At 40.8% G+C, this 24,798-nt stretch overlaps 1 protein-coding gene and 1 long non-coding RNA gene across 32 annotated transcripts in view; one reads left to right on the top strand and one right to left on the bottom strand.

The window, feature by feature from the left end:
• The window catches only part of LOC114591309 (uncharacterized), an 84,380-nt gene extending 63,792 nt beyond the window's left edge, over window positions 1-20,588 (top strand). For 25 of the 31 annotated variants that reach the window (XM_077924566.1, XM_077924565.1, XM_077924563.1 and 22 more), the window contains 19 exons: window positions 276-320; window positions 1,692-1,769; window positions 2,925-2,948; window positions 3,671-3,724; window positions 4,616-4,660; window positions 5,471-5,560; window positions 6,963-7,052; window positions 8,242-8,292; window positions 9,526-9,591; window positions 10,708-10,734; window positions 12,242-12,268; window positions 13,267-13,338; window positions 13,443-13,496; window positions 14,482-14,508; window positions 15,306-15,359; window positions 16,119-16,205; window positions 17,137-17,199; window positions 18,704-18,742; window positions 20,366-20,588. In XM_077924566.1, the coding sequence (XP_077780692.1) occupies window positions 276-320; window positions 1,692-1,769; window positions 2,925-2,948; window positions 3,671-3,724; window positions 4,616-4,660; window positions 5,471-5,560; window positions 6,963-7,052; window positions 8,242-8,292; window positions 9,526-9,591; window positions 10,708-10,734; window positions 12,242-12,268; window positions 13,267-13,338; window positions 13,443-13,496; window positions 14,482-14,508; window positions 15,306-15,359; window positions 16,119-16,205; window positions 17,137-17,199; window positions 18,704-18,742; window positions 20,366-20,419 (1,047 nt within the window). In that variant the 3' untranslated portion in view covers window positions 20,420-20,588. Of the gene's footprint in view, window positions 1-275; window positions 321-1,691; window positions 1,770-2,924; window positions 2,949-3,670; window positions 3,725-4,615; window positions 4,661-5,470; window positions 5,561-6,962; window positions 7,053-8,241; window positions 8,293-9,525; window positions 9,592-10,707; window positions 10,735-12,241; window positions 12,269-13,266; window positions 13,339-13,442; window positions 13,497-14,481; window positions 14,509-15,305; window positions 15,360-16,118; window positions 16,206-17,136; window positions 17,200-18,703; window positions 18,743-19,980 lie in introns of all 31 variants that reach the window. The other 6 variants (XM_077924571.1, XM_077924560.1, XM_077924561.1 and 3 more) reach the window with 5 other exon arrangements.
• LOC114591313 (uncharacterized) lies at window positions 10,303-18,709 on the bottom strand. Its single transcript, XR_003705235.2, has 2 exons — window positions 18,156-18,709; window positions 10,303-15,317 (listed from the first exon to the last, which is right to left on the bottom strand). It is a non-coding gene; the product is annotated as an uncharacterized LOC114591313 (long non-coding RNA).
• Window positions 20,589-24,798: the final 4,210 nt, after the last annotated feature.

Raw genomic sequence — 24,798 nt, 5'->3', positions numbered from 1 at the left:
TGAAGCACAAAAATGATACATCCACTGTTTCATTCAGAATGTTTTTTCCCTTGTTTTCCTCCTCTAAAAACAATGTGCGTGTTATGGTCAGGTGCGTGTTATAGAGCGAAAAATACGGTATCTTGTATCTGATTTGGCTGATTTGTTTTGCAGCTGGATTGTGTGAAGGTCTTTTAAGCCTGCTATTGCTTATGCTGTGCTCCTCAAGACACATAGATATGTGACATATCTTGTCTCTGAATCAATATTTTAGAGTAACAAACATTTATTTTCAGGGTGAACCTGGTGAAAGAGGAGCAGATGGACACATTGGGCCAAGGGTATGAATTACTTTTGTTCTTTCATTAGCTTGCTAAAATAAACATTCAAGCTGAAAGAAAGCCTTTCCTCCTCCCAGGAGCGGAGGGGTTGTGAGCGGGAGACGATTCCTGCATCAACTCCAGGGCTGGCGTGCCATGCCCCTCCCCGGTTGGGCACCCAATAGGGAAGCTCGGGGGCGTGGCTTGCTGCTCAAACGCAGCCGCGCCAGCCATCCCCACCATTGCACACACATTTTCTTCGAGTCTTTACTCAATTACCTTACCCATTAACCTTACATTCTGTGTCCACATGTCTTTATTCCCCAAGCGGGGATCGGGTCCTCGAATCACAAACATACACTGTGAAATTTGTGGAAGATAAATTAACTATGCAAAAGCTAGGAATTTTCCCCGTTGGGAACAATACAATCAGTATAAATATTCTGGAGTAGAAAATGGTTTCCTTCAATTTCAGTCTTTGACATTTGTGTGTGGACTTATAAAATGGGTTGGGTACTAGTTTTGACTTTTATAGGCCATTGAAAACCTCAAAGGGAGGTTCCATGTGCTATGACATCTCTGCCTTCCATATCGAAGTGCGTTCAAATCATTTTGCACCAGGACCTACGTCATGAATCATTGTCAGGGACTGGCAGTTCTCTGATTGCAGAGAGAAGAGGGCAAGAGATTGATCCAGGAGGAGGGGGCAGTTATTTATGGTGTTTGGCTCCACCTGCGAGGCTGGAGCCGGGGGGGGGGGCTGGGGGCTTAAGAGAAAAGGTCCAACAGAAATGGAGGTGGGTGCAAGATGTGTGAAGAGACAGTAAGATTTAGACTGCAGCCCTAGACACACTTAACTGGGTGGTTCCATCATTGAACTCAAAGGGGATTTACTACTGAGTAGACATAGATAGAGAATTGCACTGTTTTGCTGCAGCCCTATAGCTGCTTTCCTTTGAATAAGCTCCTTTGGAATCTGACTTCTTATTTACTTCTGAGTGGAGAAGCATAGGATTGTTGTGCCAAAGCATAGAGGAACAAAAATATTTTCATAGCTCATGACATTGAGAGTGTGCTTGGAGGATTTCCCTGGTGGAGGCATTCCATAGTTGTGTTGCTACTACTGCAAATGCATCTGCCAAGGTTATCTTAACTAATGATGGCTCTAAGAGCAGGGCCTCCAGTACCCAATGGGCCTTAATGGGACTGTCACAGCATAGGTGGTTTATTCCACTTTCATCCAGTGAACAGTTATTATCTAGACTGTAGCAATTAAAGCACCGTATTTAAGTATGAAACTAGAATTTACTGTGACTTCTTAATAGCATGTGAAAAGCAGAAAATTATTTCTATTCCCATAAAGTTTACAATTACCTTTTCTTTTCTTTGTAGGGTCCTCCAGGCCTGAAAGGAGAACAGGGTGATACAGTAGTAATTGACTACGATGGTAGAATCTTGGAAGCTCTCAAGGTAACCTTTATGATAATAATGTAATAATTATACAATTTGCTTCAACATGAAGTGGCACTAAATTTTAGTAACATAAGAAGAGCCCTGATACATTAGACCAAAGAGTGATTTGGCTCAGTGTCCTGTTTCCCACCTTTGGAAAGCCTACAGAGAAGGACATGATGGCAAGATTGATACTCAAATAAGAATCAAAAGTCCAACATACAAGCCAGTTTGAGGAATTTGGGCATGGTCCACAGAAGCCATAGCAAACTGTCCACATTGCCAGAGCTTTTTGCTACAACTCCACTGCCAAATCTGTCATCAAAAGCAAGGGACAATCAAGGGCAAAGGACCCTGAAAGAGAAATTTTATGACAAGGCAACAATGTTTGGATGCTCTGGAAGGAAGTGAGAGTCAAATATGGAATCCTTTATACAGTTCATGCTAGGCTAGTGCAATAATTTGTGCCTATGTTGTTTCAAAAGCAGCTAAGCTGTTCAGTGTGGTGACCATCAAAACTGTTTTTAGAAACAGCTGTAGGCAAATTCAGGCACATCTGGTGGGAGTGACTCACAAATGAAATAAGCAGCTCTTTGTTACTTAGCGGGTTGTAACTTCCATAATGACTGCAAGGAGACTGATTGGGGTAGAATTTCAGTTTGTCCTTTCCAGGGACGCGGACTTATAAAAAATATTGGGGGGGGCCGGGAAAGCTCATGAATAATAAATAAGCTCATGAATATGCAAATAAAGTGGCGCCGCCTCCTCGTGAGCGAATAGGGGAGAGCGTGCTGCGCCTATTAATCAGCTCCAAAGGAAATTGGGTGGAGCTTTTGCTCGGGAGGGAGGGCAGGAGGCATGCAGCCCGCCCCTCCCTGTGCATTTTGGGCTGGGGGAGGGGCGGCGATGGCGATCTGCTGGAGGGGCGCCGGAGATTATTGGGGGGGCGGAGCCCCCCCAAACGAATTTTTGAGGGGGCTCAGGCTCCCTCAAGCCCCATGGAGTCGGCGCCTATGGTCCTTTCAGATCAAATGGGGGAGGGGGTTATATAATAATGTTCTCAACAATAAAAAAATGTTTAGATGATGGTCTTTTCAATTGGAAAAGTATTTGAATAGCATAAATATTTAATTCTTAATACATTTGAAAACTATTCTAACTGTTTTATGACAGGCTGCAGGGAAACTCAGATTGACGGTAAAATTGTTATGTGCCAGATTCCTGTGTGGATTTGTGTGTTTTTTTAAATGGCCTAGCATGTGGCTTTTCTGCTTTAGATTTTTTGATCATGGTCCTCAGAATCTACCAAATCTACCAAACATTTGATTTCTGTTAACAAAATAATGACATAATCCCTTAGGTTGAATCATTGGCAGCATGATGTCAGACACAGTGATAATCAAGTAATGAATGTGTTTAATTGCTTTGTTTCATAGTTTCTGGCTTGCTTCTTTAAAATTGCATTAGGCATTATTTTGAAAACATGCTTCACATTTCATGTTGAAATCAGTGGGATTTAAGAGTGCTTACGTTTGGCTCACTATTCCCATCATCATTACATTAAGATGGCAGAACTCCCAATGGGAGTTGTCCTCTGTCCTAGCTAGGTGTTGCTCTAGTCATCTGCAGGGGAAACTGTCACTGTGCTCTGATGGTTGAGAATTCTGAAGACTCCTTTGGAGACAGGCAGAAAAAGCAGCAGGGGGTCATGGAACCACTCCCCACCTTTCTCTGTTGTTTCTGATCATCCCCTTCCTAGCCTCTTGGGGAAATTATCTGCATTATGGAAAATGGACTTAAGTTGGAAACTAGATAACCTACTAACCATAGATTTTGCTGCCAGTTGTTTTTCATCTCTGTTAATTCAAAACGCTTGTATTAACAGCAGTTAACAGATAATTTGCTGTCTTTTGTTCCAGGGCCCGCCAGGTCCCCAGGGGCCTCCAGGCCCCCAAGGAGCTCCAGGACCAAAGGTTGGGTTTTACTCCCTTTTACATAAAATGTATTTTGTTCTGTACTGTACTCAGTACCTGCTTGACAACACTAAGCTTGGTTTATATGTGAATCTTCTGTTCGTGGCATATCCCCTTGGATAACTTTGGGGGAGTCAGAGTGGTGGGTAACGTGTTCAGAGTTTCAAAGACTAGCAAAGGGAAAAGAATTTTAACAAGTGTCTATAAGAGTTTGAAGAGTTTGGATTTGATATCCCGCCTTTCACTCCCCTTCAGGAGTCTCAAAGCGGCTAACATTCTCCTTTCCCTTCCTCCCCCACAACAAACACTCTGTGAGGTGAGTGGGGCTGAGAGACTTCAAAGAAGTGTGACTGGCCCAAGGTCACCCAGCTGCTGCATGTGGAGGAGCCGAGACGCGAACCCGGTTCCCCAGATTACGAGACTACCGCTCTTAACCACTACACCACACTGGCTCTCAATCACTTGTTTGTGGGCCCAGGCATAGTGAGACCATGGTGGGATGTGCAGATGGCAAAGGAAGCAAGAGACAAGTGTTGGATTCAAATTAGGCCACAATTTTATTGGTTCCAGATGAAACAGTGTTGACAATGGCATTGGGCATGAATTGAATGATCAGCTAGCCCACATGCTGGCTGAAGATCCTCTAGGGCTGACCTAGTTTAATCTCTATTTGGAAGGTTTGTTGAAAAGTCACCAGGTCACAAGCTGTATAGGGCTTTGTCTCAGCTTAAATAAATTTGACACTTCCCTTGAAATATGTAACATTAATCATGCACCTTTAAAATATTGAGTACTGCAATATATAGTTCTTTGGTGGAGGGGGGAGAGATTTTTATTGGTTAGATTCATGATGTGGTCATTGCTCTGATTTATCCCGTTTTTTTGTTCCAGGGGGAACTTGGATTGCCTGGCCCACCTGGCGTTGATGGAGAGAAGGTGGGGGGGCATTATTAATAAATTTGTATTCAATTGTGTGACTAAAGTTCTGTAATAGGCTGAAGCTACCTATTAAATGTTTAAGAGTTACTAAAGTGGTTGGAATGCATGCAGTCTTCAGAGGCAAATATAGGCAAATTGCAAACTCTTCATCCTGCAGTTCTTCCAACCATTCCATATCCTTGACAACCTACTAATTTTTAATCTGCATGGCATGTTGAGTGTGTGTGTGTGTGTGTGTGTGTGTGTGTGTGTGTGTGTGTGTGTTAGGAATACAGAGACAATAATTGTAAATATATATATATATTAATTGCAATGGTTTTAATTTTGATATGATTTGGTCTCTATGAGGTTCACACCTGATTGTCATTTCCCAAATAAAGTGTTCAAGCAACTGGAGCTAAAGCTCTGCTCCACCCTCCAATCATTCCTGAGTACAGAGAGGGAAGGCAGTGCCATTATCCTATGTTGCATCTTTCCATCCGAGTCTTTATTAAGCACCCCTCCATGATACATGATCAAATTATTGCAGTCAGTAATTTAATTTACATCTAATTCAAAATAAATACTTAAGATTGTTGTGTGCAGGATGAGTGTGTGCATGTCCGAATCTTTATTGAAGTTTCCTGTGCTTTGAAGTGGTCACATCCACGTGATCTACTAAATTCCATTCCACTTCTTAATCAGTGTTTGATTGTCAGCAGTTCCTCTAACACAATCGAAATAAGAAATATTCTAAGAGAGTAACACTGGAAAATAATGAATACTATTAAAACCCAGTTATCTTACATCCCCCCCTTTAAATTACAGGGTCCTAAAGGTTCGAAAGGAGACCAAGGAAGCTCTGGACTCATAGGACAAAAAGGAGAGAAAGGAGATGTTGGCATGGGTGGTCTCCCAGTATGTCTGTTTTCGATATCTATTACTAAATACTGTTTTCACAGATACAGTTGTTTGGTATACAAGGTGCATTACACACACACACACACACACACTATGGGAAATGGGTGTGTAAGTGCTGTAGCGTCTCTGATAATCTGAGGGGTGGGGAGATTCCTGAAGGAATTCATAAAGCTGCTTGGAAAACAGGGTTAGATTCCTAAATAGAGCCTCCTCACAGAGGCTCCCTGAGAAAGTCATGGTCCACACTTTAAAGAGATCAGTAGGCCCTTTTTTGGCTGGAGCCTGGAATGGCCACTTTGCCCTCAGTCAGGGTGGCATCAGCTGCTCCAGTTCTCAGCATCTGTTCACTAGCAGGATTTGTGTCCAGCCTGTCTCCTCTTTCCGTTCTATTTTGGCACCCCAGGTTTTTGCACATCCCACTAACTCAGCAAGTATCTGGACAAGATGTGCAACCTGATAGGTAACAAGCAGCCTGAGGTTTCTTTTCTTTTCTTTTTAAAGTTCCTGTGACTTCTTTTGGCAAAACATCTCCCTCCCCATAAATTCTATCCTTCAGTTTTAAAATCTGCATTTGTGTTTATGGGTGGTGTTCAACTAAGGTTTACTCAGAGGAGACCCATTGAAATTAAGGAACATGACTGAGTTAGGTCCATTCATTTCATTGGTTACTCTCTCGTAAAATACCACCCTCTGTGTTCCCAGCATTCTTTCTATTGCTGCATCTGCACTCATAATGGAAAAGGGTACCGTATTTTTCGCTCTATAAGACGCACTAGACCATAAGACCCACCTAGTTTTTGGAGGAGGAAAACAAGAAAAAAAATATTCTGAATCCCAGAAGCCAGAACAGCAAGAGGGATCGCTGCGCAGCGATCCCTCTCACTGTTCTGGCTTTTGGGATAGCTGCGCAGCCTGCATTCGCTCCATAATACACACACACATTTCCCCTTACTTTTTAGGAGGGAAAAAGTGCATCTTATAGAGCGAAAAATACGGTATTTGTTAGAGGACTGGGGTGATAGGTGTAGGTTGTTACTTGAGCAATTACATCTCAAAGTAACAGTCAGTGATTTTGTTGTCCACTTGTCTGCAGTGAGTATCGGTCCTTTTAATAAAAGAGCTTTCTGGTGCTTCCATTCAGCACCTACCGTTTACATATGTTTTGTGGGCTGACAGATGTTTCTAGCAGGCTGTTTTAGGAAATTATTAATTTTAGCTTATAGAAACCTGTTAAAGGACCTGATTTTCCCTTGCCAAGTCCGCCAACCCCTTTTCAGAGTTCGCAGACTACTGAATATGGAGGGCTACTTTGGGTGGGCATGTGCAGAATGTGTGTGTTCATAACTCTGAATCTATCTGGTGATGAGGGGGGGAAACATGCTGTTCCTTTACATTGTAGGGTCCGAAAGGATTAAAAGGAGACCAAGGAAACCCTGGAATAGCGGGAGAGAGAGGAGAGACAGGAGAAATGGGCTTGTCTGGTCCACCGGTATGTCTGTCTTCAACATAATTCGGGACTAGACGGTTGTTATAGATGCTAATTACCAGAAAAAAGTTAATTTTCACTTGTGTGTATTATATATCAGGGGCTTAAGAGCATAAGCATAAGAAAGAGAAACATAAGCCTCGCTCGATCAGGCCAAAGGCCCATCTAAGTCTAGACTCCAGCATCCTGTTCTCTGAGTGTCCAGCTCGATTCCACTTGTGAATCTCTTCACCTCACACTGCCTCTGACAGTGGAGGAAGAGCATAGATACACTAGCTAGTAGCAGTTGATAGCTGTTTCCTCCATATGTTGTTCTACTCATATTTTAAAGCCATTTGAGTTAGTGGCCATCACTGCCTCTTGTGGGAGCAATTACCATGGTTTATCTGTGCGTTGCGTGAAAAAGTGCAGCACAATTCAACCCACAGAGACTTCAATAAATCTGTCTTCAGATTTTTTAAAAGACTAGCAGTGATTAAGCCATACTTAGCTCCCTGGTGGGGAGTTCCAAAAGCATGGAAGAGAGTCTTATCCCCATTACCTGGCAGTCTCATGGCTGTTGCCTCCAAAGTCAATGCTTTGGCAAGCTCAGGCAGATACAGGTGACCCTTTAGATAACACTGCCTCTTAATCATTTGAGGTTTTATTCATATGCCAGCAGGGTGGGAACTGCTTTTCTGCAGTGTTATGAACCTGAATCCTGGAGTCAAATTAGGGAGGTGAATTGTTTTGAGTCCTTCCTGGGAGTGAGGGTTGTGATTGGGTGGGAAGGAGCCATGTGACTGGCCTCATAGACATGGGTTGCAGGTGCATAGACATCCTCATGAGATCTCGCTATGAAGAAGTGGTTGATAGCAGTTTATATAGATGGGACTTTCTACAAGAAACATGAAGAGCAACAAGCACATTGTATATAGCCACTTACAGTGCTGTCATGCTGCCTACTATTTCCTAAGTACAGCTCAGCTGGAATTGCCAGGCATAGGGGAAATAATTCACCTTCCATTTGCCTGTAACTGACACAATATCAGAGCCAAGAAAAGTTCAGCCCTGCAAGGAAAAACTCCCACAGAAAATTAATAGGTTTAGTAGGTTAGTTTAGATAAAGAGAATTCCACCCCCTTTTTATTCCACAAACTTTATATCTTAAAATACATTCTCAGACACCAGACTCTTTCTTTTTACCATTTAGGGCATTGATGGACCAAAAGGAGAACCTGGCACTCCCTGTGAGAAGGATCTTGTAAGTTGTAAACATACTGAGAGTGACGTATGTTTCGTTTATCTGTTCTATTTCATTTATATTTATATCGCCAATAAGAAATGATCACATTGCAAATACAAAGTAACACAGAGCCAATAGGAAAACATATTTTAAAATTCCTAAATCTGTCACATCGTACAAATCAGCAGTAAGATTAAAGTCCTGTACATCAAATCAAAAGATCCAAAAGACCTATGCCCAAACACCATCAGGAGGGGCACATAGTGTGAAGAGGTGCTCCTTAAGCAAATGATGAAACTGAATATTTGATGGCACATAGCTCGCCTCCAAAGATGACAAATTCCATATGGAGGGTGCCACCACTGAGAAGGCCCCTCCACTGGGTCACCCCACTTTAGGTATTCCACACTGGCAGGACAATAGTCACTTTTTAATATGAAACAGGACTTTTCTTCCACTGAGACTCGACATTACAGGTTCCTGAATTTTTGCAACAAAATTAATATGTGTTGTGACAGTCTTTACTTTTAATAGTGTTTTCAGAACCCAAGTCAAAATGCATTCATTTGGAAATCAGTCCTGTTGATTTCAATGAGAATCACTTACCAATAAAGATCATGACCTAAAAACTGCTTCACATGCTAACAATTTCCCTACAGGCAAGGAACTTTCTTCAACACAACAAGTATTATATATGTCTGCTGTTTTCTGCCTGAACTATCTGTGTACCTCAATACCTGTGTAAATCAAATATATATGGTAGGCTTTCCAGGGTGAAAAACTATCACATCTGATTCGAATTTAAATTGTTTGCCTAAGATACAGAAATGAGGTCAGAAGAGCAGCCTTAGAAATGGCCAAGAGATTAAATTTCAGTCTTCCCCTGAATGGCCTGCCAGGCCATCTTTGCACACACCCATCAGCAAGGCATTGGGGGAGAACAAAGCACTATTCAGCCTGTGGGTATTGGTTGCATGTGCATACTGCACCCATAATAACCTGGAACACACTCATTATGTGTTACGTTAGCTTTTTTAAAAGAATGGTTTAAAAAAAAAAAAGACTTTAAAAAAACTTTTTTTATTTAATGTTCTTTTAAAAAGTCTTTATTAATTGCTTTGTTCTCTATATTTCTTAAGAACATTTTCATTCACCAATAATTATTTTTCATTCTAAATGTGTTGTTTTTTTATCATGCCCATACAAGTCTGTATTCTGTCAAATCACTTCACTGTGTAACAAAATCCATAGGTGCAGATCATAGCTGAACCAGGACCTCCTGGCGTCCCAGGTCTACCAGGTCCCCCAGGCCCTACGGTAAGTCTTCTGTTTTAATACTCAGATTATTTACCAACTTACAATCTCTGTGGCTCTAACCTATCCAGGGAGGTTTGCTTTGTGTGCAGATCAACAACCGTTGATGATGAGTGTACAAATCTAAAATACTTAACCACTGAGTTGTTGCAATAAAATCAACTTAGTACTTTAGCAAATGAGATAATTTTATCTCTAATATTTTATCTACTTTTTCTGTGGGATAAGCATGGAATAACACCTGGCAGAGTTGGGAGCCAAAAAACAAAACCCCATAACAAGGGTTTCCATGCAGCTATGAAATGATTCCTTGTGTGACATAAAGTGTTTGTGATGGAATGTAGTGCTAAAGGCCCAAATGCCACACACAGGATAGATGCTGTGCTGAGAGTACGCCCAGAACAGCTAAGCTTCAGTAAGCTTGGATCCCAATATGCTCAGCAGGCATTTTACTGCTGACTCTAGTTGTTTGACAGGAAGGTTGATCCCACTGACTATATATAGGAGAGATCCAGATAGTCAAACGTTTCCTTTGATATAATTAGCCATTAGATCAGATCCTAAACCTTCCAGCAGATGGCAAGCCCATACCAGAGCATTGAACTTGAGGAACGTAAGCGGACTGTAAGAACTGCTGTGTGGTAATTTCAGCACATATCTGGAGAAGGGGAATTTGGGGATCCAGTTTGAATAAAAAGTGAACAATGTACACTGTTAAACATTTTCAGTCTTAAAATTTATTTCTCTTTGTTACAACTGTTTGAATGTGGACATTTGTAGCGACACACATATTGGTGATCACAGATTGGTAAGACATTTTCCAGAAAAGGATGCACATTGCCATAAGAAGTATATTTATGAATATTTGGCAGGGGACGGTGAAGTCAGGGTAGGCTCCTTTCTACAATTTTAGAATCCCTGACAACTTCATCATACATAGATAGATCAGTTAGATCAAACTTTTATTTTGTTTAGATTGGGGTGGGTTTTTTAACCCATGATAATGGGGGGGGGGATACAAACAAATGTATTCTACCTCGAGAGGAAGTCTGATAGCTGTGTGTACAAAATGAAAGATTTACTAGGATTCTTTAACAAATGAACTATTGCTTTCTTTAGGGTCCTCAAGGAATACAGGGGCATAAGGTGAGTCTATTACCTAAATGCCATGTGATTTTTCCAACCTACATTAAATATCTTTGTTGAGATCATGGCATAGTAATATGTGCCCTTGCTTGAAATTCTGCTATTTTACTTCTTGCTGAATACAATTTATTCGTGTTATTTAATTATATTGTTGCCAAAGGATACACACTTGAGCCTATCCCTACAGATTTCTTGGGGAGGGGAATGTTATCCTTCCCTTTCTTCCTTCAGTTATTTCTAATGTTAAGGCAAATAGCTTTTACATTTGCCTTAGTCCATGAATGATGCTTGATATCATTTTCTCTTGTAATTATTGTCCAGTAGCACCTTAGAGACCGACTCTGTGCATGCTTACACCCAGAACAAACTTAGTTGGTCTCTAAGGTGCTACTGGACAATTTTTTATTTATTGTAATTATGAACCTTTAAAAAAAAAATAAGGGGAGATATATTGATCAGTTAATCCTTTTGAATATTGAACAAAATACTGCATCATTGCCTACTTCAACAGGTAGGCAAACTAAAAGTTGACAAATAAATAAATGACAGGTAGCATCAAAAACATGCTGAGACATTTCACTTCACTGTTTCCTAGATCTTCAATGATTCTGTGTCCTCAGCATGTCAGTCACCTCCTGACCGTTCAAACTCCCTTTAGAGTTGCCATTTATTGACACTATTTTTAATACATTTATTGTTAAATTTTATAAGACAAATGGGACATGACAGAAGCAACCAGTTTTGCTCTTCACCTGTTTTCCCTGTTCATATTTAAAGAAAGGGAAGCGGTAGGATGTAATTTTTTATGACACGATTCGGAAAAGATGAACAAAATGGACCACTTTGCCTCTCAACCCCATTTTCCCCAGAGCAGTGGGGTATGGCAGGGCCAGGATTGAGCTACCTTTACCAACCAATCTATTTTGATATAAAAATTAAACACACAGCCTCACTTTAGAGATGAACAAACATGGCTGCCCTCTGGTTTTTCTCACTTGGCTTTAGGAGTTGATATTTCTGTCTGAAAGGAAAGTTTCCATGCTCACAGCTTCCTTCCACATTGAAATATAATGTAGATTTCTAAAGAAAAATGCAATGGGTTGTATGGTTTAATCTTAAAGAATACTTTTAGAATGATAACTTTAAGACGTGCACTGTTCACCAAAACCTGGTGTAGAACAACTGCATTTAAAGTTCTAGCTTTGCGCCTTATTCTTTTCAGGCTGTAGGTTGGCCAGTAATATACTAAGATGACAGCATTCTAAAAAAAGAAAAAGAAAAACAATTAGGCCTGTCTACTCTAGACTGTAGTCACATCCCCTGAATTATGCAGGCATATTTGCACGAGTGGCTTCTGTTTCTCTCTACATCTAAATAAAGTGTCTGAAAGATAAATATTATGGCACAGGCATTGAGGATTTGAGGATAAGGCTTGAATTACAGATCAACTTTCCCCCCAACCTCCCTTGTATTTTCTTTTCTCATATGCATCATTGATATCTTGCAGGGTCCCCAAGGAATTCAAGGACACAAGGTGGGTCACTAAAATTGTGCACACCATTTATGAATTGAACTGGAACTGAGCACAAGGACAAACCACTTTGACCACTGAAGACTAACTAAGCTTATCCTAGAGTAGTCCCTGCCCTACAATTAGGCAGAATGAGACAGCCAGCTCTGTCAGCAGATGCTGGGAGGCAGCAGGGTCAGCCTCCCATGTTATTTTCACCCAAGGCCCCTGCCCCTACCCTTCTGTTGGAAGACAGAGGTGGGTGGGTGTGCCACACAGCCTTTCCTACACCCTTAGCCTATTTCATTGCCAGTACTGAAGTAAGATTAAGCTGCAAGTCCAGTCAGCATCTGTACATGGAATGGGGAGGTGGGATGCCATCTTGTCCTTCAGCTCGGGAAGCAAAATGTCTTGGGCCAACCCCAACTTAGAGCCCACCAGTACAAAAGATTTATTTCAGGCAGATAGATAGAAGAACCCAATATAGGCTGAGATCTTTCAGTCACTGCCCAATCTACCACCAGTCAAATTCCTTTCTGATTCAGACCATGTGAGTTTCAGAAGCAAGAATTCAGGAATGGAATTATACTGTTCATAACTCATACCTTTGGTTTGAAATTTTCTTATGCAATCTTTTTTTTTTTAATGCTTGTATAACTTTATATAAGCAAATAAAGGGTATGTTTGCACTTGCCCTTTCCCACAAATCCGCTGCTGCTGCTATTACCAAGATCAGTGTTTCATTGTTCTACTATCTCTCCCCACCCTGCAATCTCTTGTTCCTCTGTAAACAGGTGCCAAGGCTGGAACTGTGCACTCTTGGTCTGGTGCATTATTATAATAGGGAGCTTTTATTTGTATGTTGACTTGCATTTCCTTTAGTATTTTTAAAAGATGCCTTGAGTGAAATTTTGATAAACTTAATTTTAACTTAATTGAAAAAAATGAATTGGGCATAAAGCAAGTGATTTTTTAAAAACCAACTAGTTGAAACCCTAATAAACGTATTTGTTTTTATGCAGGGCTCAGATGGTGCAAAGGGTGCAAAAGGTGAAAGTGGTCATAAAGGTGAAAAAGGTGTCCCTGGGCCACATGTGAGTAGTACTATAAAATCTGCAACATCCTTGTGCTCCATTAGAAGAGATGCTTTGATAGCAATATTCCAAGCCTTTTTCTAGTAGTTTTCTTTTCTCTCTAGGGTCCTGCTGGTACTCCTGGGCTTATTGGTTTACCAGGCACCAAAGGGGAGAAGGTAAGAACGTGTATGGATCTGTTATGGGAAATGGGTTAACACGTTCATCCACCACAGTCCTCCAAAGGGATACGAAATGACTCATAACTGTATTTCATTTTATTTGAAACTACTAAATTTTAATGAAGTAGAAAGCTTCTGTGTTACATAAAAGTTCCTTACAGGCAAACTTAAATTGTTTTCTAAGTATTATTGTAATGGTAGATAATTTGATAAGAATAGTTATTGGGCCCTACCTACATGGAAATTTAAAACAGATTTCAGACACCTTTTTGAAACCTCATAATTATTGTGTGGTCTTTTTCTCAGAAACTTCCCATCAGTGTTGCAGAGAGTTGTAGCAGTGATAATTCTGCTGTAAAAGTGTAAAAGTGCATATGGTTAGCTTCTCCAAACTATAGACATCATATCTGAGTCAGTGGTGAAATCCTGCAGTTTTCTGTTTTGTTTTTTAAACGATTGGTCTGTGGAAATGGAAAAAATGGAAAATGGAAAAACAACACAATAATAGTATTTCCTCTTTGGTTGTTTTGTGTTACTAAAATTACAGAAGTTCTGTTAAAACAAAAATGTGTGTGTTGTCCAGATGCTGTACGCAGGGGCCAGAACCCAGTCAGCAAAGCACTTTTAATACTTACGGATTTCAATGGGAGGGAGCTAAGTATCTGCTTAACATAAATGTAACCCACTTAACATGGGGGGAAATTCAACATCGCACTAAGGCAGTTGTTCCATCAGGGGAAGCATTTTGGCTTAACAGACAGAATGATATCCTTCCTCTGTGTGCTGTTGTGGACGTTATCCCAACCACCCCCACCCCCAAGCCAATTTCAGGGCAGCACTGAAATTGTTAGTACAGGGTGAGGAGGGGAGAAGCATAAGTCCTTGCGCAGGACTTCCTCTGACGGGACCCACTAGTTGAATCCTGCCCATGATTTCCCACTCTCACCAGTTCACTGTCTCCATTTCTTTCTCTTAACCCTAGGGAAAGCCAGGGGAACCAGGATTAGATGTAAGTAATGAGTATACTATCTATACTATCAGTATGTCAGCAAACAATGCAGGAAGCAATTAAACAGAATTTTTCATGCGTTATAAATGATTAGTAGAGGGAGGGGTCATGACTGTGTACCAGTGCAAATGCTTTCTTCTCGGGTTAAGATTCGCCTTTCCTGGCCAAGGGTCTCTGGTTGCATTGTCAGAAGCAACTTCCACCAGCAATCCTAAAGTGTCCCTTGCAATCATAACAGATGCTAGTACTGCTGAGGTGGACCTATTGCCTGATTTGGGGTGGATCTACGCTTGTCACGCTGCAGAGCAATGAACCACTGACAAAGGGAAACTGCCACTGAACCTTATAGAATGTTCAGTTCAATAACGTTTAGAAGGTCAATGTAGATCCAGCCTTGGTTTATACAAAGGTGAGAGAGGTGTCCCTGGGCCACATATGAGTAGTAGTATAAGATCTGCAACATCCTTGTGCTTCATCAGAATAAATGTTTTAATAGCAATATCCCAAGTGATCTTTTTTGCACTTTGTAGTGAATCACAGCCTAGCTTTGTTTTTAATGCTGAACTTTATAAATGGTGTTAAGCTGTTCTGGGCTTTGTATGAGGAAGAGTGGGGTGCAAGAAATAAACAGTATTAGTACAAAACATGCACATACTTTTTTTCTGAAAATGCTTCATTGTCTCAATTCAGAGTGGTTGCTTTTAAAAAACAACAACAACAACCTTGTTTTTCCTTTTCCTCATTACCAGAACCATTTGGCACTAAACACATACTTTTTTTCCATGTTGCTCTTATAGGGTTTCCCAGGCCTAAGAGGAGAAAAAGGAGAAAAAAGTGAGAGAGGAGAAAAGGTCTGTATTGCTTCTAATTCACTGAGCTAAATGTCTGCCTCTAATTCATCTGTTCACACACAAAAAGTCCATACTCACTGACAACATCCCCTAAAATAAATGTTGGCCCTCATCTACATAAATGGTACTAGATATCACTAGATGATTTGTCATTATAGATTCTTTTAATACTGGAGATCTATTTACTGCATATCTGAACAGAGCCATATATTTCACCTTTAATCTTTGAGGACAGGGGAGCCCAACTATATCTTGTTCAATTGAAGCTAGTTCAAATTTGTAGAAATAGTATGTGGTCATATGCCAGATTTTGTAGGTGAATCCATATGCAAGGCAAAAGTATAAAGCATTATGAACAGTAACCAAGTTTGTTCTTGATGTCCCACTTTGCTTTTCTCCTACTCCTGATTCCGCTGCCATGCTGCCAAGAGCAAAACCATAGTCTGGCTAAGCACTACATCCAAACCCAGGCAGCTTAGTAGGTTGCTGCTCACCAAATGAACCATGAGTGCTAACCAAGGTTTGTTCTTAAGCGACCACTCATGGACTGCATTCACACAGCAGGTTATTCTTTCTTTCCGATACTTCTCTGTTAATTTCTGTAATATATTTGACCTTTCACATGATATGTAAGCCACTTATATAAGTCTAACACAATGCAAACAGGTAGACACTAAATTCAGGACTTAACAAGTGGTATTTCTCTCGCTCGAGTCTTTCAGATTATAAAAGAGCTTTGATTTTTCTGTTGTGTCACAGGGAGAAAGAGGACTTCCAGGTAGAAAAGGAGCAAAAGGGCAAAAGGGAGAGCCAGGGCCGCCTGGATTGGATCAGCCTTGTCCAGTGGTATGGTTTGATATTGCTGGGAATATATGTTTGCTTAAAATTATCTCCGTTGCTTTTTGACACCTGAAGCACAAAAGGGTTTCTGGAGGCAGACGCCTTTGAACTTGGATAACGGCAGAAGGCCAATAGTTCCATTTCGCTGGCCTTTCTTTTTATTGTGATGCTGGAACGTCACTTTCTTGGCGTACATGTTTTAGGGTAGACACAAAATGGGAAAGGCACCTCATATGCAAATCAGCAATCAAAGAAAGGCACCCATGAAAAAACAATGTGACTGCTAACTGAGCTTAACAGTAGGAAGACAGAACGGAAACCAAGCACACAATAGGCACAAACAGATGGTTCGTTCTTCAAGCCAGTTTTGATTTATTTCAGTCCTGTATACAGGCAGTGACCATTTTTGACGTGTCCAATATGTGCACAACCGCGTACAAACCCAGAAGTGACCAAAAAACATCACAAATAGGGCGGGGCAGCCTTAAATATCTTGAATATCAAGGACAGGCATGCGGGAGTCAAATGCCAGTGGGTGTGCCCACAGACGAATATTGCTGGAGCGATGGATGTGACTCTTATATTAGGCTGCAAATCTTACATTTGGCTGCATTTTGGCCATGCAAAAGTCAGAAGTTCTACACACACCTGTCTACCCTACCTCCAGGCAAGTAAGAAGCATTCTTACAGTTGAAGGACACAAGGAAAGCAGCCCAAGAGGGTGTGGGGCAGGGCCAGTGAGGGGTGTGGCCTGGGGGAGAGTACAAAGGGCCTGATAAGGGAGGCCTGGAGGACCACATTTGCCCTCCAGGTCAGAGATTCCCCATGCTTAACATTTCTGTAAGCTTCTGAATTATTTCTTCACTTTTTTCTGTTCCTTCTTTCCTTTTGCTTTCTTATAAACTTTTCTGTATATTTTCCCATTTTCAATTAACAGTTCATTTTTAAAGGGGAGCCAGGTTTACCTGAACTGGATGGTGTGGATATGCTCTGCCCTTTGGTATAGTATCCCCCTCTTTCTTTCTTCTTTTGCATGACTTTTTCTGCATAACCTAGCCCTTTTCTTGCATAACATAGTCTTTTTCCGCTTTCTCCCTTCCTTTCCCTCTGGAACCTCCATTCTTTTATAGGAAAATGTGGCCAGAATTTGTCAGGTGTCTGTATGACTTGTGAAAGACCAAACGTTGTACAGACATATGGAAGAACTGACATTTCATAAACCAGGGCACGCTCCAGTTCGTTCCACCAAGATTCATGCCACGTTGTGAAACTAAATGCTTATATATTTTTAATTCTAGAGTCTGGCTTTGTAGCCAAAGGTCTGTCAATACTTCTGGCTACTATAAGCTTAGCAAGTTGTATGCATGGACCAGGCAGTTAAATACCTGGAAGGGCAGAGGGAGAAATATTCAGCCACATATTCCTGGATGTCATGGGGTTTGAAACACGTTCTTTGTGCAAATAAGTTTGAGTAGTTTCAGAGTGCACAGGTTGAAATCGACAGCTATGCCTATTTATGTATCTGATACCACAAATGATTTTAACATTTCAGTTATCTAAAGCACTCTCCCTGTCTTGTGACTTCTGAATGAATGGCCAGCTTGCATACATTATCACATCAGCCAATCCCGTAGGCCAGAGTTATTCAGATGTTGTGAGCCTATTCCACCCCCTCAAGAGCATTGCTGGATCTATAAAGATATAAAAAATGCCATTAAAATGCTATTGGGGTGAGGGGACGAAGACGCTCCCAAGGTATCTGCCATTGACTTTAGATTCTGCTCTACAGCACCATCTAGTGTCACATTTTTATAATGCATTTTTAACATTATAAATTGACCTGTGTAGCCAAGTCGCAAGAAAGAAAATGGTTTGCAAGCAAGGAAAGTATTTTACAATTGAAAGCCAGAAACTAAACCTGGAAACAGTATGGATAATATGCAAAGAATGCTTTACCTAGGATAGGTAGGGAAGATGTCCATGCCTCTGCTTGTCCATTGGCAACGTACTTCCCATTTTGAAAGACAGCCATTCTCTTGTCAGTCTCCTGTGTCACAGAGTTGAGCTGAGAGATACTGTCTGAGAGATTGCCTGAAATAATTTTACTTATATTAGTATTGAGTTTATCCTTGTATAGCTCTTTCCTCCCTTCGTCAAACTCATATTTGCATGAAACAAAACATCTTAAAATCAAAAAACTAAATTTGCTTTAATACAGAGAGCTGATGAATTTTTAAAGCAATTGTTTATGAATTTGAGTAATTGTTTTATTTGTGAAATTTATACATGGAATGTGATTTGTTCCTACATACCTACTTTTCAAACACAGCACATGGTGTTTGCATGGATATTTCCAATACGTTTATGGTAATGGTGGGTCTTGCAGATCCATCATAAATGGTGTGTGTGTGTGTGTGTGTGTGTGTGTGTGTGTGTGTGTGTGTTGCTGTTATGATTCACTTGGTGCTTTCCAAGAATACAAAATTGTTACTTACTTTTTGCAGGGACCAGATGGATTACCGGTACCAGGATGCTGGCACAAGGTATCATACCCTACCTTATATTTTCTCTTTGGCTTGAATTAAGATTGTTTGAATTGAATTAATTGAATTGAATTAATTGAATTGAATTTGAATTGAATTGGCTTGAATTAAGATTAAGATTGTTGCTTAGCAAGAGTAATAGCATGGAACATAATAGAGCTATTTTGTAAAGGGAAAGGGGGGAAAGGGGGAGAAAATGAACTGAGACAAATGTAGATATCTTTGCTAAATACCCGCATATTAATATAGCCATCATAGAGGGATTAGAGCAAAGAGACAAGAAACTCAGCATTTTGCTTATGAAATTATAACTAAAATTAATTGGTCAGGAAATATACCAACTTATTCCTGCTTGATTCTATCTTTTTGATTCTATGCCTGGCAAATAAATCTAGTTTTATTTCCATTTTAATGCTGACTTTGCATCTTGCTTTCATGTCCGCATTACGCTATATATTTTTTTAAACAAATTTAGATTAGTGTAAATCTAGGGCAGAGCTGCCCATGATGGTGGCAAACCAGTGTCCTTGAATGCACGCCACAGTCACACAGCAGTAAACTTGTGCTGGCAGGCAGCAATTTCCATGAGAAGCAGAAGGTGAAAGTGGGCCCTCACCATAACCCTCTTCTTAAGTTATTTTTCTGAGTCAGGTTTTAATACAGTGGTGCCCCGCAAGACGAATGCGGGGGCTACATATACAAAGAAGGGCAGCAAATGACTGGGTGGTGCTTCTGTTTCAACCTGTGGTAGAGAGGAAAGCTGTCCCAACCAACAGGAGGATTGTACAAGCAGCCTAGAGATTATTACACATGTCAGGCATTATTAAGCAAGGGCAGAGCAATCCCTCAGACCTACTGACTGGAAAAGATCAGGATAGGATGGAGCTGTCTTTCTACCAGCGAGGAAAGCATGTAGATTTCCATAGGCCTATTGCAAATGGTATTTCTACCAGCAGTAGCTAGTGTTAGGCCCCCAAATGGAGCATTTTAGGGACAGAATGGACTCAGCACAGGCAGGGCAGAGGTGGCCTTCAGTCGACTGAATCCAAAGCCCATTCACTCCCGCAAGAGGCTTAGTGAGTTTAAACCATGCAATATATGATGATAATAATAATAATAATAGATTGAAGTCAGCAATGTCACCAAATAGTTGCAAACACTGTCTTGCAGTAGATGAGAGTGAGATGCATGCTATGCCCGCGTGTGTGTGTTTTAAACCTGTTTGTGTTCTTTTACAGTGATCCTCCAAGCATGGACTGTGTAAATAATAGTGTGATATATTTTGATCTTTTTCTAATTTTTATACAAAAAAGAGGGGGGAAGTCACAAAAAAACAATAACTCTTCAACAGTAATATATTGATCTTTTTATACTGGATGCTTTCATGTATGGATTTTAAGATATAAACGTTTCCAAGGCCCATAGGACAAGCGTACATAACCAACAACTATTTTATAACTGGACACTCTGAAATAATTGGGAATGATTGTTACTTGCTGCTAACGCTACCGTGTGGAATAACAGCACTGAGAAACTGTGCCTTGTGTGCCTTATTGCATGGGAGAAGGAACTTCCCCTCTTCTCAACCGATGGCTTTCAACTCTGCAATTCTGTTGCACATAGCCACAGATAGAAATGGAGGAGAAAATGAAAAAGAAAAAGAAGTTGCAGCCTTAGAAATGAGACGAACGGTGGCTTACGGATGAATGTAGGAGGAACCTCCAACCCGGAAATACAACACAAACGTAACCACACATGCTGCTACATACCTCCACCTTGAAGAAAACAGTTACGTTCTTGGTCGTTATGATCACCTCTGTCATCTGTGGCGGCTTTTTCCACATGTCGCCAGGAGAACGTCTGCTTATCATTCTACAATCTGTGACTTAAAGCGGGTTGGTTCTCTTCAGGAACTTTTGTAATTACTGCGGAATTGGAAAAACTTGTAGTGCCTCACATATCATACAGATCACACACAAACACACACACACACAGAGGAAACAGTACAATATTCATCTCAGTTTTACAGATTTGCAGCATAACCCCAGTGCTGATTAAAACCCTTTCCACAGCCACAGTCCATGAGTGCCAGCTCATGTTTGCAAACTGGGAAGGGATTCCTGTATGAAGTCCAGTGCTTGCTTCCCTGAATTGGCAGGGCTTGCCGTATCAGTACTGATAAACTGGAGCTCTGTTTTTGTACTTTGCTCCCCTACTCCCATATGCAGAACCAAGTACATAACTCAAGGAGGAGTATCTTCATTGGTGTGTAAGCACCTCCCAAATAAAACTACCTATGGTCAGAAGCGCAGGAGTTCAATAATAGCATCAGTGGTTGTTTGGTCACTTACTTTGTCATGGAAACAACTCTTTCAGTTTCAGTTCTTCAAAGTAAAGGTGTCTAGGAGAATCTCCATATTTTATGCAGCAAACAAAGGTGACCCCTTACAGCAAAGCATAAAGTGAGAACAGGCACATTACTTTAGTGTGCCTGAGAACTTCTGGCCAAATCAAAACACAATGGCTACAAAAAGCATGGAACTCTAGCAATTGATTGGAATGCAGCTAGTCCCAGTGGATTGTGGGTATGAGCACAAATAAGAGGAGAAAATACTACTAGTGGAATATCCTGCATATTTACCATTGGTACATTGAATAGCTTACTAATTTCAAGAACCTAAGCATGCCCCACGCATAGCCTACCTTGAACCTATATTTGTAGCAATAAGTAATTTCATTTCAAGCAGCACAGCCAAAACTGTTCACCCATTTATGCAGCCATATAATGTTCTATACCCCCCTTGTTGTGCTGCCAATGGGATCACATACACGCAGTTTGTTTACTTTAGGGATGGGGAGCCATTCAGATGTTGCTGGACTGCAACCCCGTCATCTCAGGTTAGGGCTGATGGGGGCTGGAGTCCAACAGAATCTGGAAGGATACAGGTTAACTTCCACTGGTTTGCTTCCTCTGCTGAACACCACACCGGCGAAACGCTTCACGCTCCAGGTTTCGAATCTTTTATTTAAAAGGCCATGTTAACTAAAATGTTTTCACAAGCATACAATGAATATAGAAAGGTTCTGGCAATGATGTTTTGATGCTGGGTGGATCTAGGAGTATCCAGGAGGCATGCTACCTAAGAAGTAAGGGCTACAGAACATGTTAGGTAAAAGTATATTGCTTGGAAGGTACTGAGGTAAATAGGGAGAGCAGCAGAAGTGGAGTTAATGGCTCCTGGCTCTGGCTGTTAAAAGCACAGCAGTTCTCTGAGTTGGCAAGCATAGTTGGGAGCAGCTGCAGAATTGACTGAGCAATGCTGACCCGTGGAAAGAGATTTCAGCTTCATGGAAGCATTTGAACCCTTTCGCCTCTGAACATTTAGCTAAGGCCTTATATGACAGTTTCCTCAGCGTCATGTTTGTTTGAACACCAGCAAGCAGTGACAGTGATCAACTAGGCACAAAACTATGATGAAAGCTCACGTTTATAGGAACCAAGGGACATAATACGGTTTGAACAAAACCTAGGAAGCCTGGATTTCCCTCTCCCATTTTATTTTGGTGCTAATTGGCTTCATCCTAATTCAGCGTTTAAGCCCTCATTCCCAGAGATGGGGTGTAATTCTATTCCAAAGTGCTGGTTCGCGTTACTGATCAGAATTCACATGTGTAAGGATGGCATGGTGCTCTCCGTTAGTGTAAGGTAGAAGAGGGGTTCTGGATTGCTATCCTCTGAATCTTTAGCAATAATGTGTATTATTTCTATTATTACTACTTGTAAAGTCTTCTAGGAAAACTGCTTTAAACAGTGTACAATTCTTCACATGGTAGAAGATGCATACTATACACACAAAAATAGACTATAAAGTTAACATTTGCTTCACTTGTTAACTACTTGGGTTACATATAAGATAGCTTTATTGTATGATTTCTGATGTCCATATGGCATTTTGCTCGGTAATGATATTAGACTGTTGTGTAAATGAAGATAAACTACATTGACTTAAGAAAGAAATTAGATACTTTAAATTGTCAATTAAAATGCTGTAACCTTCCATACAAAAGACTAGCTTTCAAGGCTTCCTTGAAAGTCAAACAGCTGTGTGCATAGCTTCGTTTTCTGCATGTAATACTCTTTTACAGGTGGCAAAAACCAGTGGCAAGTCCATGGGCAGCAAAATCAACTCTCTTCTTCCTCGTCTGCAGCATATCATTTCCTCCAAATCTTATCTCCTGGCAAAATATTTCCCTGCAGTCTGTAGTGTTTGCTGAGTACACTGTATATCTATCTAATTGCCATTCTGTTAATGTCATCCTTAGCAAATTGAAAGGAAGCAAAAGGCTGGAGCATGTATGTGGTAGTGTGACAATAGTAATAATGCACAATTATAGCCCCAGTCAAGACAGATGCAGGTGGACCTGCTGCTTTAAATCCCACCCCCCAACTCCCATTTTCGTGCCAAATCCCCTCACTGTTTTCAATTTTGGAAGTTCAGTTAGTAATTTCCTGGCTTTGGCGGGGAGGGGGGCCAAGTTTCTGTGAGTGAACACTCAAAAAAAGGCCACATACATCCATGCCCTTCTGGATCACTGCTTATGAAATTTAATACTGGCTATACTATTTTTTTTTGAGAAAATAGACAAATTACCTCTTCATCATTCTCTCTTATTAACAGCTGTCAGTGGCAGCACTGGAAAAACAAAATCCAGAAGAAATATTTATTTCTGAACTCTCTTTTAAAACAACAACTCATTAGTGCCACAATAAAATATATTTATGCAAGGAGTGGGCACACACAAGTGGAGACAGATACATTGTTCGTTAGCACATTAAACCCATTTTTATTTGTGAGTCCTTGGCAAACTGTTCAGTGATAACATATTTGTAAAGAAAGAGCAACCTTCAGCAACAGTTATTTCTTCAATTGCAGACAACACCAAAGTGAGACTCCTTATAAAATGGGACTCCGCATCATCTATTGTTAGCAACTGCATATTTTTCTTTCCCTTCCTCCAAGAAGGTCTAAGCGATTTGGAAATATCTATAATAAGTAATTTAAAAGAACACATAGCATTATCTCATTCAGTCCACATAACTTTAGGAGGCATAGGTGCCAACTCCCTGGGGCCTTGGGTGCCCGAGCACCCACAAAATTCCCCATAAAGGGGCTGGGCACCCACAAATTTTGGTGCCAGGGCCATGCACATTGCATGGCACCCATGGTCAAGGGGCTAAGTTGGCACTCCTGTTATGAGGTAAGTTAAAGGATTGGGAGTTGCCCAAGACCTGCTCCTAAGCTTCATAGTTCAAACCTAAGTCTGTACCACACGGAATGCATGTCAGAGTGAATTCACTGAATATATTAGCAATGGGACTCCTGTATGGGATGCTTCAGAACTGCATGTTTTGTCTACATATCATTTATTTTGGTGGTGGCAGCAGGTACTGGCCTGGTTCAAAAGTCATGCTATTCCCCTTGACCTCCAGCACAGCTGCAAGGAAGAATCAGAAGCTTTTGCTTCTGCATTAAATTTCTACACACCAGCACCAAGATACAGTAATTTGATCCATTTCTGTTCAGTTAAAGACATACTTCAGATCAGGACTGGGGAACCTTTGGCTCTCCAGATGTTGCTGAACCACAGCTCCCACCATCACTAGCCATTGGCAGTGCTTACTAGGGGATGGGAGTTGTAGTTCTACATCTGAAAAGCTAAAGATCCTGTAACTCCTGCTTTAGATACTCATTTAAAATGCTTATCGGAATCACCTTTTGTAGCATTGGGAATTGTGGGAAATAACAGCTTTAAAGCCCTGAAAAGAATTCGGTAATTCCTTTTTAATAGAAATGCTCTATTTACTGTGCGTAAGTACTGATTAAGATCACCAACTCACTACTAGCCATCAGAATAGCAGTGATTTGGTATTTTTGATCAGCACAGTATTTTAAAACATTGAACGTGGCTTCTTTATATAAGAGGACATTAATATGCTTTCAAAAGCACCAATCTGTTTAGTATGTGAAATAAAGACAATTTTGTTTTACACCTTA

Source organism: Podarcis muralis, chromosome 2, assembly GCF_964188315.1.
Source record: "Podarcis muralis chromosome 2, rPodMur119.hap1.1, whole genome shotgun sequence".
In the NCBI taxonomy this organism is placed as follows: Eukaryota; Metazoa; Chordata; class Lepidosauria; order Squamata; family Lacertidae; genus Podarcis; species Podarcis muralis.
Note: the sequence above shows the minus strand (reverse complement) of the source record. Positions and strands in the feature narration are given on the sequence as shown.